Source organism: Phlebotomus papatasi, chromosome 3, assembly GCF_024763615.1.
Source record: "Phlebotomus papatasi isolate M1 chromosome 3, Ppap_2.1, whole genome shotgun sequence".
Lineage (NCBI taxonomy): Eukaryota > Metazoa > Arthropoda > Insecta > Diptera > Psychodidae > Phlebotomus > Phlebotomus papatasi.
Window position 1 is genome coordinate 33,764,871 of NC_077224.1, and position 19,915 is coordinate 33,784,785.

Here is a 19,915-nt window from a genome sequence, read left to right on the forward strand (position 1 = left end):
CGGAAGATCTCAGGGCTTGTGGGTCATATAAACGTATTAAACTAAATATTAAACTCGTTCTGTTTGACGTTTTGAAATTTTCTATCCGTTGCGTTACAAAAAGTGGTCAGAAAAAAGGTGACCGGTATTTCACTCAAAGTGACCGGAATACTATACCCAAAGCAATGTCCATATTATTATTAATTTTTCAATATTTTAGCAAGTGATTTAAAGAAAACAAAGATGATAAACTAGTCTTCAAGGTTCCACACAACCCTCCCGAAAAGAAAGTAAAGAAATATCAATATGAATTAGAAATATTGCATTTCAAACTTAGGACTTCGGTGCTTATATGCAACTATGCCGAAATTTGGCACACTACCATAGTTGTCTTATAATTTTCAGAGAATTTTAAACAAGCTTTGGCCTTACTCAAATTGGTCAGAAGATTTCTCCTGCTTCCTCCAGAAAGTCACAGGATCTGCTAGGATAGGGTTGTCCGATGACAAAATCGCAGAAGATCTGTGATTTTCTGAAAAAAAAAAACACTCAGAAAAAAATATGTCGTAAAATTGTTCGTAAATGTTGGTGAATTCCTACTGAGGACTTACAAAATGCTCGTAAATCTTAACACCCACAAACACGTTTTATAATTTTTACGAACAAACAAGTTCGTAAAAGTTTGTATTTTTTTACAAAAAAAAAATATAAGCACTTTTTTGTTCGGAAATACAATCCCGCACCAGGATGGTCAGGATGGTCACTGGGCTAAAAAAATCCTCAAGAATACACAGATGGAAGAAGTTCCGGAAAATTCAAGAGAAAAGCCAGTGATAAGCCTAGATCAGCTTATAGAGGTGTGATTCCTTCGTTGCAAATTTCGTTTAAATTGTATGTAACTTATTATGGTTATTAATGAGGAAAATTGGATGAGAAATGCATAAAAGTGTCTGAAAATCTTTAAAGTAGATTGTCTCTGAAACTATTAGAGATAGAGGCCTCAAACTTTACAGTTGAATTCCACTAGTTCTAGTAAGACACCACCTGTAGAAAAGCATTCCACATTTGCGGTTGTGGATATTTTCTATCAAAATACACTGAATGCCATCCCAAGAAATTCCCACAAACACTTTCTCACTTTTTACGGCGATTGTATGACATATTTTCATGTAGAACGTGCGACTTGGAAAAATTCTGTAAAAAAAAGATTGATAAAAATGAAAACCGGTGTGGATGAATTTTATTCAACAATTTTTTTTTTTAATTTATTTAAAAAAAAAATGTTAATTTTTTTACTGTTCATAGTGTGTAAACACGTGTTATTGATTTAAAGTGCATCTTGTTAAGATATTAAATTTCGGATAAAAATTACTTATCGGTTATGAATTTTTATAGTGCGGTTCATTATCGATTCATAACCGATTGGAACCGATTTAGTTTTGTCAGAAATTCTAAGGGCCTTGACAGACCTGAGGATTAGCCGAGAGACGGCTTAGCGTAATTTTATTTGACAGAATGGTTAAACTTCATTTCCATAATTTTCCCGTGATTTAAATTGAACTTATATGTGTTAATTGCATAGAATTTTATTGAAATTTGATATATTTTTTGTTGGATGGCGCCACTTGTGGTGCCATAACTGCAATAATGGCGCGAAGCCATTGCCGGATGTGCAAGATGTGTCAATGATAAAATTGCAAGTCAGTTAGTTGGAATTGGACTTTACAAAGGAACACATCGCGGCAAGTGAAATTCGTATTTAAATAAAGTGAATTATCTAATATCATTAAACTAAATAAAGTGAATTTAAATCAATTAAAATAAATCTAAACAGTGAGTTAAGAACATTAAAATCAGTGAAGTAAAAAGACGTGAAAAATTATAAAAGAAATAGTGCATAGCAATAACCTCAAAAAGGCCCCTGAACCCGCGATCCGGCGACAAGGAGAGATTAATTCTTTTCCTTCGATATTTTAGGTGAGTCTCTCCTCAAGCTACAATACTTGGCGACAAGGAGAGATTAATTCTTTTCCTTCGATATTTTAGGTGAGTCTCTCCTCAAGCTACAATACTTGGCAGACGGGATGGCTGAAGGTGAAAGCAAGGTCACCGAGACGCTTCTAGAAGCTGTGGCTGCTCTGCTGAAAGAGGTCAAAGATCTCAAATCCGAGCAAAAAGTGGTAGTCCCGTTGCAGCAATCGAGTGAGGTTTCTGTGGATGCTTTGTCCAGAGGCATTTCCCCTTTTTCATATGCCCCTGAACAAAACCTCACTTTCGACATGTGGTATCAGCGCTACAAAAGCACATTTTTGTTCGATGGCAAGAATTTAGATGATGCTGCAAGAGTGAGGCTGCTTCTTAGACGTCTGGATGCATCGTCTTATGAGCGATATGCGAGCAATTTGCTGCCACGTGAGCCAGCCAATCTGAGCTTCGATGAAAATGTTGCAAATTTAATAAAGCTCTTCGGAAAGGGTGAGTCTTTATTTTGTACACGTCGAAAGTGTCTTCAGCTTATTCTCAAAGACACTGATGATCTCACAACCCATGCTGGAGTGGTTAATCGTCACTGTGAGGCATTTAAATTAGCAGAATGTACTGCAGATCATTTCAAAGCATTGATTTTTGTCAATAGCCTGCAAAGTGAAAAGTATGTTCTAGTCCGGGAGCAATTGTTGACAAAACTCGAGACGGAACCCGCGGATAAAATCACTCTCAATTTTATGGTAGAGGAGGCTCGTCGCCTTATCAATGTGAAAAGTGATTCCCGCCTCGATACTCCCGTAGCTAGTGTTAGTGTTTTAAAGAAAAAGGATTTTGCGCCCAAGAAAGACAAACCTCCACGTCCGTGTTACCTTTGTGGCTCCATGCATTTCGTGAAAGATTGCTCCTACGTGAATTCTAAGTGTTCTGAGTGTGGCAAGGTCGGGCATAAAAACGGATATTGTCCCTCTTTTCCTCAAGATTCAGATAAAAAGAAATCCACGGGCAAAAAGTATTTCGCGAAGAAGAAAAAACAGTCCAATCAGGCTCGCACAAACGCTGTATTTTCACCCAGAAGTCCTGGAAGGAAATACTTATTCCCGAGAATTAATGGGCACACAATTGAATTTCAACTCGATTGTGCAGCCGACGTGTCCATTATCTCAGCTGACACCTGGAGAAAGCTCAAACAACCCTCTCTCACACCTATTTCTTTGAAAGTCAGGGATGCCCAATCTCAATATATCGAAATGTTAGGAGAATTTGAGTGTTCTATTCGGCTTGGAGAAAATGAGGTTAGGGGACGATGTCTCGTATCCGAGAAGACTTCAGGAAATCTATTCGGCATTGAATGGATTGAGGCACTGGGATTGTGGGATTATGCTCCGAGTTCCTATTGCAACTCTATCCAGCAGGAAATCGACACTACCTCTGCGATTAAGGAGCTACAATCTACTTTTCCTGTGGTGTTTGGTACCGAAATGGGTCAGTGCACGAAAGCCACTGCATCCATTCACCTCAAACCTCATGTCAGCCCCGTTTTTCGTCCAAAACGTCCTGTGGCATTCCACCTAATGGCTACGATCGACGATGAGCTTCAACGCCTGCAAGCTTCGGGAATCATCACACCCACTGAATTTTCGTCGTGGGCAGCGCCCATAGTCGTTACTAGGAAGCCCAATGGCCGCATAAGAATATGTGGAGATTATTCAACTGGCCTAAATGAATCGGTTGAGATGAACAATCATCCGATCCCAGACCCCGACAGTCTATTTAGCCAGTTTGCCAATAAACGTGTCTTCAGTCACATCGACCTATCAGATGCGTACTTGCAGATTCCCATGGATGAGGAATCGAGTCAATTATTGACAATACATACTCATCGTGGTCTATTTCGATTCAATAGGTTGCCCCCTGGTATCCGGAGTGCCCCCGGAATATTCCAAGAAATCGTAGAAAGAATGCTTCAAGGCATTCCTGGGGTAATTTCCTATTTTGATGATATCTGCGTGGCCAGCAGTGACACCAAAGAGCATTTTGCGGTGCTCAAAGAAGTCTTCAAACGCCTGGAGGACTACAATTTCCGTGTTAAATTGGAGAAGTGCCGATTTTTTTCGCGTGAAATAAAATTTCTTGGTGTCGTTGCAGATGAAAAAGGCCTACATCCGGATCCCGATAAAACTGAAGCAATTTGCAAAATGCCCGCTCCATCCAATGTGAGTGAACTTCGCAGTTTTCTCGGAGCAGTGCAGTTTTGGGGACGATTCATCCGATCAATGAGTGAGATTAGAACTCCATTGGATCGCTTACTCAAGAAGGGTGTTCCGTGGAAGTGGACAGCTGAATGTCAAGCTGCATTCAAAAAGTTCAAGGAAATTATCACCTCAGATCTTTTGCTGACCCACTACGATCCAAATCTCCCCATTGTGGTTGCCTCAGATGCCTCTTCATACGCTATAGGGTCTGTAGCCTATCACCAGTATCCTGACGGGACACAGAAGGCTTTTTACCATGCCTCCAGACGCCTGACGGAAACCGAACAGCGCTATAGTCAAATAGAAAAGGAAGGGCTTGGAATCGTTTACGCTCTCAAAAAGTTTCATCGCTTTATTTATGGGAGGAGATTTACTTTGCTGACCGATCACAAACCACTTGTGTCGATTTTCGGAAGCAAGAAAGGGATTCCGGTACACACAGCTAACCGCCTTCAAAGATGGTCGCTGATTTTACAAAGTTACGATTTTGAGATAAAATTTATCTCAACCGACAGCTTCGGGCATGCGGATGTGCTGTCGAGACTGATCAGTGCAAGTCGACCACCCTTAGAAGAAGTCGTGATTGCAGAAATTCAACTAGAGGAGACTCAAGATCGTCTTATCGTTGAGGAAGCTTCTTCGAGACTACCTGTGAATTTCAACATGATCAAGCGCGCAACACAATATTCGGAGAGTTTACAGGATGTTGTGAACTACATCAAGGGCGGATGGCCGACATCACTGAAGTCAATTCGTTCCAAGGAAGTAGCGAAGTATTTCAAGATCAGGAATGCTCTCTCGCTTATCCATGACTGCGTGTTTTACAGGGAGAGAATCGTTGTTCCAGAGCAATTTCGCAAGAAAATCATCACTCAACTGCATGATGCACACCCTGGTATGTCGAGAATGAAGTCCATAGCTCGAGGATACGTTTTCTGGCCGGGTATCGATAGCGAAATTGAGCAGAAAGTCAAAAGCTGTACAGACTGCGCCTCTGCCGCAAAGACTCCTGTGAAAGCAGAATTAGCATCATGGCCGCTAGCTACACATCCCTGGGAGCGAATTCATTTGGATTATGCCAAATATCGAGGTGAAACCTTCTTGCTAATCATCGATGCGTACTCCAAATGGCCTGAAATTTTCCGGACTCCGTCATCAACAACCACGCAAACAATTCAAAAGCTCAGAGAGACTTTCGCACGAAATGGTCTTCCGGAAACAATTGTTAGCGACAATGGGACGCAGTTTGTAAGTGACGAGTTCGAGGAATTTTGTCGGATGAACGGCATCAAGCATCTTAAGACCAATCCTTACTGTCCATACAGCAATGGGCAATGCGAGAGGCTTGTGGATTCATTCAAGAGGTCGCTGGAGAAGCAAGGGAGGACAATTTCTTTGGATGTTAGTCTTCAAAGGTTCCTGGCAAACTACAGAACTACTCCAAATGAAAATTCACCTGATGGAAAATCTCCTTCGGAGGTATTGTTCTCGAGAAAAGTTAGGACGATTTTTGATTTGCTCAAATTTCGTGATCCGCAGGACCCTCAACGAAACAAGAAAATGGAAGAGCAGTATAATCGCAAACACGGTGCAAAGAAACGCTCATTCCAGAGGGGGGAGGAAGTCTATGCAAAGAAGTTCTTCCAAGGTGGAAAGTTCACATGGGCTCCAGGAACAGTAATTGAACGTCGAGGCTCAGTCAGCTATAATGTGCGTTTATCAGATGGAATCATTATCCGCTCACACATTAATCAGCTTAGAGGCCGTTTAGCGAATTCAGAGAAGACTACAGATTCGCTTCCACTGTTCTTCGCACCCAGTGATGCACCGAAACACCCAACTCCTCGCCACAGTCCCAACTCTGCGGATGTTCCTAAGGATTCCTCAACAGGATCTAACAACTCTACTCCGATTGCTACAACGTCGTGGAAACCAACACCAATTGTCGTTAGCGACACTCCTGATGGTTTAGGTTTGGATACGTCGGAACCAGAATTCCTTGGATTTCCTGAAACTCCTCGTAATACCACGCCAACACAGGAACCAGAGGAACCGAAAACACCGGACGCACCAATTAGACCGTCTTCATCGCCCATAGCGCAACGTCTTCGTCCCGGACGTCCTGCTCCTGGGTCCTACACAGAAAGGATGAGGGCACGTCGCCTCATTCCTTAAAGGGGGGAGGTGTTGGATGGCGCCACTTGTGGTGCCATAACTGCAATAATGGCGCGAAGCCATTGCCGGATGTGCAAGATGTGTCAATGATAAAATTGCAAGTCAGTTAGTTGGAATTGGACTTTACAAAGGAACACATCGCGGCAAGTGAAATTCGTATTTAAATAAAGTGAATTATCTAATATCATTAAACTAAATAAAGTGAATTTAAATCAATTAAAATAAATCTAAACAGTGAGTTAAGAACATTAAAATCAGTGAAGTAAAAAGACGTGAAAAATTATAAAAGAAATAGTGCATAGCAATAACCTCAAAAAGGCCCCTGAACCCGCGATCCGGCGACAAGGAGAGATTAATTCTTTTCCTTCGATATTTTAGGTGAGTCTCTCCTCAAGCTACAATATTTTTCAAAAAAATTTAAGCTTGAGGTTTAACCTAGTTCATGACTCTGTAGTAAGGGTTTCAGACCTTTAGCCATATGGCTTAATTCGTCTAATTCCTTATCAGGCAAGATTTTTGAGGAGATTGTTGTTTAGGATTGGATGGCCATTAAGGGCAAATTATCTATTAGATTTTGAAAAATTGTTTCTTATTTACATTTTTGAGACCTTAGAGAACTGGGCTAAACCTCCAGTCTGAACTAGGCATAAATGTAAATATTAAATAATAAGCGGTTTTTATAAGTCTTATGGATCATCTTAAGTGAAAATTTTCAACAAAATCTTGTTTGATAAGAAATGAAAGAAACTCACCGTCACGGCTAAACCTTAAATCTAAAGCCCGTATAAGGAGAAATTTTCGGTTCATCGCGCTAGTGGACTCTTCTAAAATTATTTACTTATTTAACACTTTAAAGACGAAAGGGTCAAAATTTGCGTGTCAGAAAAAATCATTTCTTTTTCTACCTTTTCAAAGCAAAGCATTCTTTTTTGGGTCACCCAGTCGTCCTTAAGGGATTAACCCTTTAAGGACGATTAGAACACCGGTGTCCCATAAAGAAAATAATTTTTCCGGCCTACCTCAAGTTATTTTTTTTCCTTATATTTGTACGTTTTTGCAAAGTAGAAGGTTGAAGGAACCTAGGATATTTTTGCAAGTCTCCAGGTTAAATTCTCATAATGAAAAATAATTTCAATTATTTTTTATACTTCCAATTTTTTTTAAGCATAACCCCTTTGGGAATTAAAACTACAATACTCAAACGTAATATTTTTCATTAGAGTGAAAATTATCATTCATTGGTATTGTCAGAAAAATCACTTAAATTTTCAGGCTTTTGTCCCTATCGGTCATAGAGGAAAAAAATACACCGAATCTGACTCTTGGATTTTCTAAGGTTAGATGTGAGACCTTTTACTGATTTTGTATATCGGTTTCATTTTTATTGCTGATTTTCGGTCCGCGAAAACTGTCTCGTCTTTAAAGGGTTAAAAATAAAAAAAATCTAACATGAAAATCTTACAAATTTAAATGCTTCGAAGTTGGAATTTTGCAGCATAGGGTAAAGGCTTATAATTTTGGACAGTCTGCTGATAAGCATCGATGTTCCAAGTTTGAAGTGCGATATTTTCAATACTAATTGACTTTTTTTGTTACTCTCTTTTCAGAAGGGTTGTTTAGAAACTTAGCAAGCTATTTATCGTCTTATCTTTTCTAAAATCAGTTTTAATACGTTTAAAAATGAATTGATATGTAGAGGTGAATTTGACTCTTATTTTGGACAACTTGATTATTAATTTTTACAACTTGGCTGTAAATTTGGACAGCTAATCCGCCTCAAGAGGATGCCCATTGTTCTTCATTTCATGAACCAATCTTACCAAGTCCTCTTCCTGTTCATGTAAGGGAAACGTAGAATGATACAAGAAGCCCAGAAACTTTCCATATCATTCATTAAAGTAAGTTGACTTCGGTACTCCAAGTACGTGCGGATTCGCTCATTCCCTGGCCTTTCCGGGTTCCTTTCAAGGCATTTCTCGCTACATCTCTTTCGTAGAGATGATGCTCCTTTGTTTCCCCAGGCATTTGTCCAACCTAGTCATCACAAAAGCTAAAACTTCACGAAATTTCGTGAGAAAAACACCTGTCCAAAATAAGGAGTATCACCTCACTACTGGTAAATGTCTTAAAACATTTCCCATTTTTCACACGAAAAATATAATTCACAAGGCAAATCTCACTTCAGATCAAATGTACAAATCACCACTAACGTGAATCAACACATATTCAATTAATATTCAATAATATCACTCAAAAAAAGCGAACAAACTTTGTTAGTACTTCACCAAAACTAAATAAGACTGAAGTAAACACGAAGTTCTGTCGTATTTCTTGTAAGCAATTGCTCACATTGAATTTTCAACAAAGCAATTTCAACTCAAATAATATTCAAAATTTAACGTATTTAGTGTTAAAATCTTCCAAAAAGAACAAATATTTATATAGAATTCATTGTTCATCAAATATTGGAATAAAAATCCATCATTTTAATCAATTTATTTTTAGTGTCCAGTTATCCTCAAAGTGGCCAAAATAAGAAACTGGACAAAATTATGAGCCTTTCCCCTATGTTATAAGCGTTATAAGCTAAAATCGATGTAACGAATATTAAAAATATTTTTGTAATCTGAGAAACCTTCAAGGCCTTGAAAAGAAAATAACTAAAGACTAAAGTGAAGTAAAACCAAATCAAATTCTAATTTTAGATTTAATTTATTCACATTAGCTTTATAAATTATGTACATTGTTTGAAGATAAATTTTAATTATTTTTCTGTCAAGGATTTTTATCCTTAAATTGTCAGAAACTCTTACCCGTTTGAAAAAGCAAATCCTTTGTACACGGTGTAAAGTGCATCAACATTTTTCCCACTGTTCTGTGTTGCTTTTAATTCCGCGGAAGCAACAACATACATATTTCACGATCTATTTTATATTTATTGTGTGTGGTACAAGTAGAGTCAGAAGAACTTGTACATCAGGCTACAACTCATTTTGCTAATTGGTTGGCTTTTTGTCCATAGCGTCTTTTTGCCAGAGCATTTTCTTTTAGAATTTCGAACGCATTCGGTTCCATTTGAGAACCAGAGGGAGAAGTGCATCTCGCTTCTGTACAGACTTTGCAGAGGGATGGAAATTTGCACGTCTCAGACGCTCCAAATACCGATCAATAGCAACAGCTGGAAGGAGGATTTGTAGACAGTCTTGTGGAATTTTATCCCTCAATGATCGAGCTTTTGCAAGATGTTGATGAGCTATTGTGGCAATCTCAAATACACAATTTTCTACCCCTTTGTCTTTCTCTTGATCACGATAGATCCTCTCTTGACTCACTCCGTGCTTGAGTAGTGTCTCCTGAGGAATAGGGATAATGGCATTGCGACGTTGATAAGGCAGAGATCTGATTATGTTGCTGATTCCTTGAGCTTTCCCCAGATGTGATACCGCATGATCAGCATGGATGTTTTTAACTCCAGCTGCTTCCAGGAGCAAATAATACACACTGGAATTGGTCTGTTCGGCATAATCCTCCAGTTCCTTAACTGTCAAGAAGGAAACATTGCCAAATCTCCGTCTTGCTTTAACCAATCTATGGAAATACATTTTAGACAGAGAACATTCCTTTGTGGTATTTTTGAGTTCAATAGCAATTGGATGTTCAGGTATTGGGACATCTTTTGAGCTAAAGATCTTATCTACAGCATCTTCCCAAAATTTCAGTCTCATCTCACCAATTTTTGCCTCTGAAACTTGACTATTGACTCGTGCTACTTCAACATTGAAAGCTCTTATGGAAAAAGCTTTTCTTCTGAGTGAATTGTTCAGTAGCAGGAGTGCCAGAAAATTCTCATAATCGTGATTTCTGCAAAATATTTTAAAGTTTACCACAATCAAAACATTTTCTCCATTGTTTACTTACTTTACAGAATTCAGGCAATAATTCGATATATTGCCATTGACACCAGATAAATTGCGAATATTTGTTTGCAGAGAAAGTTTGTGAATCAATTTGGAACTTCTGCACAGGCAATAATTCATTTTTATTAAGGAATTTGCACAATTTTCTCAGAATTCAAATGGGTTTGAGGTTATGAAAGTCCACCGGGGTGACATCCAATAACAGAAAATCGATTTCCCGCGAAAAATCTTCGGTAAAACTTCGGGCTGATTTGTTGCTAACTTCAGTTGCTTCGAGAGGTGCCCAGTGTTTTTTTCCTCCTGCTCCTGCCTCTTGCAGGATTTTTCATGTGACTCTTTTCCTAGTTCTTCTGCAAGTGTTGAGTGTGAAAATGGCAATTTTTAGTGTCTTAAGACTCCCTCTTACCTTGAGAACTGCTTATTGTGGGAAATCAGTGTTGAATGTATGTGAAAGAGATGATATAACACCACATAACCTCATTCTCATTGATTTTTTTGATTCCTTCTTCCTCTGGTTAGAATCCCAGACTTTTCTCTTCTCATGCCAAGTTCGCGGAGCACAAGCCGCTGGAGAAGATTAGGAATATTGGGATATCTGCTCACATTGACAGTGGAAAAACGACACTCACTGAGAGGATTCTCTACTACACCGGCCGGATAGAGACTATGCATGAGGTAAAAGGGAAAGACAATGTGGGAGCCACTATGGACTCGATGGAGCTTGAGAGACAGCGGGGGATTACCATTCAGTCTGCAGCCACTTATACCATCTGGAAGGAACACAATATTAACATAATTGACACTCCTGGTCATGTGGATTTTACTGTGGAAGTTGAGAGGGCACTTCGTGTTCTGGATGGAGCAATTCTTGTTCTGTGCGCTGTAGGTGGAGTTCAGAGTCAAACACTGACGGTCAATAGGCAAATGAAGCGATACAACGTTCCCTGTCTGGCATTCATCAATAAACTAGATCGAATGGGAGCAAATCCAAACCGTGTCCTGCATCAGATGCGTTCCAAATTGAATCACAATGCCGCTTTCCTGCAGCTTCCCATTGGCCTTGAATCTGATTCTGAGGGAGTTGTTGATCTTATAAGGAACGAAGCTATCTACTTCGAGGGAGACTTTGGAATGAAGATCAGAAGAGATGAAGTCCCTCAAGAGATGAGGGCAGAAGCTGGTGATAGACGGCAGGAATTGATTGAACATTTATCAAATGTGGATGACACTCTCGGAGAGCTCTTCCTGGAGGACAAAGGATTGACCATTGAGGACATAATGGGAGCAATTCGGAGATCATGCCTCAAGAGGAAGTTCACGCCTGTTCTCATGGGTACTGCACTCAAGAATAAAGGTGTTCAGCCCTTGCTGGATGCAGTCCTGGACTATCTTCCAAATCCCGGCGAAGTGGAGAATACAGCTCTGGTGGAGGAGGAAGGAAAGCCCACTGAGAAAATTGTTCTAAATTCAGCCAGGAGCGATTCCAATCCTTTCGTAGGATTAGCTTTCAAACTAGAAGCTGGAAGATTTGGTCAGTTGACCTATTTGAGGTGCTATCAGGGAATGTTAAAGAAAGGAGATAATATCTACAACACGAGGACCAACAAGAAAGTTAGGATTGCTAGGCTAGTTCGTTTGCATTCAAATCAAATGGAAGATGTAAATGAAGTTTTTGCCGGAGATATCTTTGCTCTCTTTGGCGTCGATTGTGCCAGTGGTGACACTTTTGTGGTCAATCCAAAGCTCCCACTCTCAATGGAATCTATCTATGTTCCTGATCCCGTTGTGGCTATGTCAATTGTGCCCAATAATACCAAGGATCGGGACAATTTTTCAAAAGCCATTGCCAGATTCACCAAGGAGGATCCTACATTCCATTTTCACTACGATCCCGATATCAAGGAGACCCTAGTCTCAGGCATGGGAGAACTTCATCTCGAGATCTATGCACAACGCATGGAACGCGAGTATGGGTGTCCAGTGACACTGGGGAAGCCCAAAGTGGCTTTCAGAGAAACCCTAGTGGCTCCTTGTCCCTTTGACTATCTCCATAAGAAGCAATCAGGTGGCCAAGGGCAATACGGAAGGGTTACGGGAATACTGGAACCCCTTCCTCCAACGAATAATACAGTCCTGGAATTTGTGGATGAGACAATTGGCACGAATGTGCCCAAGCAATATATACCAGGAATAGAGAAGGGCTTTAGGGCAATGGCAGAGAAAGGCTTGCTCACAGGTTAGTGTTAATTTTAAAAATCAGTCATAAGCCCAGATAAAAAAATCCATTTTTTTTAGGTCATCGGTTGTCTGGTATAAAATTCCGCCTTCAGGATGGTGCCCATCATATGGTGGATTCCAGTGAATATTCCTTTTTCCTGGCCGCCCAAGGAGCTGTACGGGAAGTTTTTGAAAATGGCGCCTGGCAGATCCTAGAACCCATTATGTCGGTGGAAGTGACAGCTCCTGAAGAATTCCAGGGAGCCATCCTTGGTCAGTTGAGTAAACGCCATGGAATCATCACTGGAACAGATGGGAATGAGGGATGGTTCACCACATACGCTGAGGTTCCCCTGAATGACATGTTTGGCTATGCGGGTGAATTGCGATCTAGCACTCAGGGAAAGGGTGAATTTACAATGGAATACTCACGATATTCTCCTTGTCTGCCGGAGTTGCAGGAAAAACTCATTCAGGAATATCAACGATCACAGGGCATTGTAGTAGATGAGAGGAAAAAGAAGAAGAACTAAATGTTTTTAGTGTATATTATTATTAAATGAATTCTTTAAATAAATTATTTTAATGAATTATTCAGTTTTTTTTTAATATGAAATTAAGTAAAGTAAGGGGTGGCAAAGCGTCCGAGGCTTTGCGAGCTGCTCGAACTCCCGAGAAAGAGCTCTGCCTTATATACCTTTTCGCAAGTTTTCTGATGTACAGAAAATTATTGTCGAATTTATTTTGTCTATAAATCACTACAAAACCATCTTGAAGTTGAAAATTGTTCAAGAAGAGGGTTTCAAAAAAAACATTAACCTTTTAATTAATTAATTGAACAAATTGTGTGAAAATTAAGCTTTGACCTTCAATAATTCAAGATGGCGATTTTTCCGGTGATAGGTGTCTAAGGACGAAATGTTCAGCTGGACTACCTCCATAACATATCCAAAAATGAAGGAAATCGTCAGGGCCAATTTTTTTTTAAAATTAGAAAAACCTCATTTTTTGCCTATTTTTGGAGGATGGATGGACTGACAGAAAACTGATATATGGGTGAAATTGCCATAGAACTTGGGGTCCCGGTCAAAATCCCGAAAGCCAAAGTCCCGAAAGCCAAAATCACGAACGTCAAAATCCCGAAAGCCAAAATCCCGAATGGGCCAAAATTCCGAAAGCCACCCCATAGCAAAATTCCGCAAAAATTCCAATGGAAAACTTGCGTCCAAATGGCTAAATTCGCTGGAATTTGACGCTAAAATTCCACTAAGTTTTCCTATGGAATTTAAAGCCGGAAATTCCATGGAAATCATAGTGCTCCATGGAATTTACTAGTACGACATGCTGGAATTCCTGCGTTAAATTCCGCGGTATTCCGCGGAAGATTTATATGGAAACTCACACGTGAAACGTCCGCGGGATAAGCTGGAAAAAACATATGGAAATTTCCACTATCTTTCCATACTGTTTTATATGGATTTTTCCACTAGTTTTCTGAAATGTCAAACAAATAAAATGGTGTGCGATAACTTTTAGAATTTGTTTCCAAACCTTCCGCAAACATTTCTAGTGATTCATGTGGCAATTATAATATAATTAATTATGCGACACTGCGTTTTGTGTAGATAATAGTGAAGTGATTACATTAAATAGGCCGCCAACCTAAAATAATACAGTTTTTATGTCATTTAATAAATATTTTCGGGAAAAATATTTTTTTTTTAAATATTTTTTTATTGCTCAAAGTGTTAATTCGTTATTGCTGTTTTAGTAAAACATATTATAATCCTCGTAATCTTTGCCGTTTCTATAAAATTCGGAAGTAAAATCATGAGGTGCATGTGACAGCTTCATTTTTTCTTCATTTTATTTTGGTGGAAAAATCCACATAAATTCCACGAGCATTTCCATGGATGTATTCTATAGAAAAAATCCAGCATAAATCCATTAAATTTTCCTTGGAACCTATTATGGAAAATTCCTATGGAATTTTTTAAGGAAAAATAGTGGAAAATTCCAAGGAATTTTTCGCTTGTTATTCCTATTCCGCTTTCTTTCCCCATTGCAAAAGAAAGCGGAATAGGAATAACAAGCGAAAAATTCCTTGGAATTTTCCACTATTTTTCCTTAAAAAATTCCATAGGAATTTTCCATAATAGGTTCCAAGGAAAATTTAATGGATTTATGCTGGATTTTTTCTATAGAATACATCCATGGAAATGCTCGTGGAATTTATGTGGATTTTTCCACCAAAATAAAATGAAGAAAAAATGAAGCTGTCACATGCACCTCATGATTTTACTTCCGAATTTTATAGAAACGGCAAAGATTACGAGGATTATAATATGTTTTACTAAAACAGCAATAACGAATTAACACTTTGAGCAATAAAAAAATATTTAAAAAAAAAAATATTTTTCCCGAAAATATTTATTAAATGACATAAAAACTGTATTATTTTAGGTTGGCGGCCTATTTAATGTAATCACTTCACTATTATCTACACAAAACGCAGTGTCGCATAATTAATTATATTATAATTGCCACATGAATCACTAGAAATGTTTGCGGAAGGTTTGGAAACAAATTCTAAAAGTTATCGCACACCATTTTATTTGTTTGACATTTCAGAAAACTAGTGGAAAAATCCATATAAAACAGTATGGAAAGATAGTGGAAATTTCCATATGTTTTTTCCAGCTTATCCCGCGGACGTTTCACGTGTGAGTTTCCATATAAATCTTCCGCGGAATACCGCGGAATTTAACGCAGGAATTCCAGCATGTCGTACTAGTAAATTCCATGGAGCACTATGATTTCCATGGAATTTCCGGCTTTAAATTCCATAGGAAAACTTAGTGGAATTTTAGCGTCAAATTCCAGCGAATTTAGCCATTTGGACGCAAGTTTTCCATTGGAATTTTTGCGGAATTTTGCTATGGGGTTTGCAATGGGGCAGAATCTCGAATTCTTAAAAGTGTCATAGCTGCAACCTCAATTGCACCCGCGCTTGCTGGAGGCAAAGGGAAATTTTCTGTCTCTTGGAAAATTATTCTAAACATTTTCTTCCATATAATTTCATCCCTTTCATGGGGATCTCAGTGGTGCAATAGGCAAGACAGCTGGTCTTGGGCGGACGAGATATCTGACTCGACTCTCAAAGTTGTGAGTTCGAGTCCCGCCCGGTGCAAACAATTGAATGTCGAGAAAAAGACATTTTTTTTCACTGCGGTAAAACGTAATAAAATGCACCGCCTCTGCCCACAAACCTTCAGGAGCACGGAAGAAGCATTCACTACGGGGAAGGCGTTCCTGGGCGATCTATGATCAGCAGATTCTTCCAACACGAGGCACCTTGTAATGATTACATTGTAATACTAAATAAAGTGTCTCGATACGATTAATAATAATCCCTTTCATGATTTTGGCTTTCGGGATTTTGGCTGCCACAGAGAGAACTGGGCTAAACCTCCAGTCTGAACCCGGAATAAAGTCACTAGTTCGAGCTTTTCGCAAAGCATGGGATGCTTCGCCATCGCCACACGGTAAAAACCTTTGGACACTGACCAAAATATTGGAACAAGTTTTGTTATGAAATGCAGTTACAATTTTGTTAGAGTTTTCCTTTGGAACCATTTTGATACAGTGGAATGTCTACAAATTCGAGTTGAATTCGTTTTATACAAATTCGTTCCTGAAAGTTGGAATATAATTTGTTGCACTCGGCTGTTTTGTTCCCACTGTTAGGAACAAATTGGTACATATTTTTTATAACAATATTATTCCTACATCTGTAACATATTTGTTCCAAAAATTTTCGGTGTCCGTAAACGAGGTAATTTTTGGAACGAAATTGTTACTCATATGGGGAATCTTTTTGTTCCCATTGTCGGGAACAAATCTGCGTAAGTGATTTCGTCTTACAGTTAAGGCCTATACTTCAGTAGAGATGGATTTCGGTGGCAAAAGTTCATAAGGAACATCAAATAAAAATCAACTTAAGAGTGTTTTATACAGACGCATGCATGACGAAATCAAATGCGATTTCTGGCAGCAGGAGGGGAAGAGAATTTCGAATTAAAAAAGTAAAATCATGTAGCACGAAAATTGCCACAGATTTGGCGTCCTCGATACGATTTTATACTAGACGAGCTATTTATTGGTTGGAACACATTCATTACTAATCTTGGGTAGGGTGGAGTAACCACTTATCGCCACTTTTAGGAAAAACTGAAATTAATTTAATTATAATTTTAAAATTCTTATTATAAAGTCACTTAAATTTGACACAAAGTTACTTAGATATGTTGTCTATAGATATATCAAACTAATAGTCCCTCAATTTAACGGTGTATTACTTAAAAAAATGATTTTTATTAAAAATTCAAAAAATGACCACTTCTCGCCACCTGCTTGAAAAGGCCCAAACTCAATTATTTTGGACAATATTATTAAAAAATATATTCAGCGTTGCTTTTCTTCATGATATCCTTTTTATTACTCATATTATATGATTTTTCTTCGATTTAACCCTCTAATAGGTAAGACCGCCTCCAGGCGGTCTTCACAAAAATCACATTTACAGCGACAATTGTGAGATCAAAATAACCGAGGACTTGGAAATCGGGCATAGTAGCACAACTGGTGGTGGTGGCCCGACAAGATTTCTCTTGTTAAGGGTGTGTTGATGTTCTCGTAGCTCAGGATCAACTGTCTGTCGGCTCAGAGCATTATACCATCGGAAGGCATGATCGCTCTCTGCTTAAAGATGCACACCCTTCACCTCCCACTCAGAGGGCTAACCCTAGGGACAAGGCACATTGTGTACCCAATCAGTCTCTGGGAATTCATAATAACGGCAGGGACTTTAGCCGCGGAACCGATTCGTCTTACATTCGGCCATCCTGACCAAATCAATGACCTCATTGATTGAGGGTAGTGGAAAATATAAATTTGGAATATAGGTCATGGCCTTGGAGAACATTAGAAGAAATTGGTGATAATGACTAACGGTTCCTTATCATGATATTGTGAAGCTGTTTCTTTCATGGACTGGGTTTATTAGCGTTTCACTTCAACGTTTTTTTCGTAAAGAATTCTTTTTTTCCACTCATGGTTAATTGACCCATAAGGTCCCCTTATTTGGAAGAGAGAGGGTTGAAGAGATGAGTTTATGGGACATGTTCATGGACCATCTGCATTCTGGTAAATAGAAACTCAGGGTCAAAGTGCGTATGCTTTCAATTTGTTTGCAGTAGACTACCTGCATCCTAGTTAAGGAACGTCGAGACGTAGTCTATCTGCCCTTAATGTATTTCATAGACTATCTGCATCCTCATAAATAGGAATATAGAAACATAGTCTATCTGCTTTTCAATAAATGCCATAGACTATCTGCATCCTAGTAAATAGGAACATAGAACATAGTCTGTTTGCTTTCAATAAATGTCATAGACTATCTGCATCCTAGTAAATAGGAACATAGAACATAGTCTATCTGCTTTCAATAAATGTCATAGACTATCTGCATCCTAGTAAATAGGAACATAGAACATAGTCTGTTTGCTTTCAATAAATGTCATAGACTATCTGCATCCTAGTAAATAGGAACATAGAACATAGTCTATCTGCTTTCAATAAATGTCATAGACTATCTGCATCCTAGTAAATAGGAACATAGAAACATAGTCTATCTGCTTTCAGTAAATGTCATAGATTTCTTCGATTTAGGCCTTAATTTTTTTTTGCGGATCCTTATTCCAAAATTCGAGTGCTATCATAACTAATTTTCTTTATATTTGTCTTAGCATATGTATGTCTTCTATACGAGAGGTCGTGCATTTTTTTCTTTCTTCTCCATGATTTCAAAGACTTCACTGACATCTAATGAATCTTTTATTTTTTTTCAACCAAAATTAACAACTTTTCTTCATCTTCAAAGCTCTCAGAGCAACAAATATTTCGAGCATGGTTTGGGAGAGCATTACCGCATTTTTCAAAAAATCATTCTTCGAAACTCACAAAATATTCAACATATTGGTTTGTTTTTTTTCACATATGGGTTATTAAATTTATATAAACCTCTTTTTTTTAATGACTTCTTTTAGTTCACATCTAGCTATCCATTTTACTCTTTTTTGACAGTTAATAAATAATCTAAAATTCTTTATTTGACTTTGAATTTCTACACTATCTATAACCGTTTTTCTAATCAACTTTTCGATGCTGAAGAATCGTCACTGAACCGTCACTAGTCAAAATTTTGAAATTCACTCATTACAACCGAATTCAATCTTCAGTTGTTGGAGTGGATTTATCAAAATTGTAACTACTTCCAATTATTATTTTATTTTTTTTAATTTTATTTAGCAAGGATGCCATAATCAAACATAATTAAAATCTACTAGATTAATTACCGTGCTCTTTAGAATCTAATTTATTATCTGTTGATATTGTTTCGTCAACGTAAATCTATCGATATTTCATTACTGCTTTAATCGTGTATTGTTTTTTTTCTTTTGGCAGTCGATGATGTTTGTAACTGCCTTAAGATACGAGCTTGAATAATAACGAAAATAAACTATTAATAATCTTCTAGTTTTATGAACTTCACCACAATTTACCTAACTAGGTGAACCTTTTGTTGTGGTCTTCCTTTTCTCGTTCCTTAATTTATCAGAGTAACCAAAATCTTAGAAATTTATTGACAATTTTTTTGTATTTTGGAACCTACTAACCTCTTTGAATTTAGTCTATATTATTTACCCAAGGTTTAGCATCCATAAGGACGTGATATTATAACTCATTGCTTATAGCTTGTGAGAGATCATAACTTTTTTTTTGTTTTTGAGCATGCGCTCGCTAATTTTTTTTTTTAAATTGATATTCGTTTTTTTTTTTTTTTGGTGTGGTATCTTGATATATCTTGACTAAATAAAATGTGATACCTTACCATCGTAAAGATATTATTTTAATCATCGTTATCAAAATTGAATTGAATAATCGTAATCAAATCAACTACTGTCTGTGGTAATTCCAGTACTTTTCTTATGTTTTTTCATGATAATCAACCTTTAGCAATTCATTCTCAATCATTTTCATAGAAATCGAATTCTTTCTGAAATTTACGTTTGTGAAATAATTCTCCGTATTATGGTATTCATATTTTCTTTTAAATAAAGATTAAAGATTTTAGAACTTATTTAACAAAACGAACTCTCTTTTTTTGAATATCTAATGACTTGAATTACATAAGAGCTTATAGCCGACAATGTCATCCGGATTAAACAAATGAATTTATTCTTCCTTTTAAATTTACTGGACTGTTGTATTTACAGCGATTAGTTCGGACATTTTACCTAAACTTTGTACTTCAATATCTATCCGTTG

At 37.9% G+C, this 19,915-nt stretch overlaps 3 protein-coding genes across 3 annotated transcripts; 2 read left to right on the forward strand and 1 right to left on the reverse strand.

The window, feature by feature from the left end:
* Nucleotides 1-2,063: 2,063 nt before the first annotated feature.
* On the forward strand, nucleotides 2,064-6,392 carry LOC129805253 (uncharacterized protein K02A2.6-like). Its single transcript, XM_055853034.1, has one exon. The coding sequence runs from the start codon at nucleotides 2,064-2,066 to the stop codon at nucleotides 6,390-6,392; it is 4,329 nt and encodes a 1,442-aa protein (XP_055709009.1).
* A 2,694-nt stretch (nucleotides 6,393-9,086) lies between these two features.
* LOC129805370 (NADH dehydrogenase (ubiquinone) complex I, assembly factor 6 homolog) lies at nucleotides 9,087-10,491 on the reverse strand. Its single transcript, XM_055853251.1, has 2 exons — nucleotides 10,311-10,491; nucleotides 9,087-10,253 (listed from the first exon to the last, which is right to left on the reverse strand). The coding sequence occupies exons 1-2, from the start codon at nucleotides 10,427-10,429 to the stop codon at nucleotides 9,440-9,442; spliced, it is 933 nt and encodes a 310-aa protein (XP_055709226.1). The 5' UTR covers nucleotides 10,430-10,491; the 3' UTR covers nucleotides 9,087-9,439.
* A 77-nt stretch (nucleotides 10,492-10,568) lies between these two features.
* LOC129805369 (elongation factor G, mitochondrial-like) lies at nucleotides 10,569-13,116 on the forward strand. Its single transcript, XM_055853250.1, has 3 exons — nucleotides 10,569-10,752; nucleotides 10,829-12,545; nucleotides 12,605-13,116. The coding sequence occupies exons 1-3, from the start codon at nucleotides 10,681-10,683 to the stop codon at nucleotides 13,057-13,059; spliced, it is 2,244 nt and encodes a 747-aa protein (XP_055709225.1). The 5' UTR covers nucleotides 10,569-10,680; the 3' UTR covers nucleotides 13,060-13,116.
* Nucleotides 13,117-19,915: the final 6,799 nt, after the last annotated feature.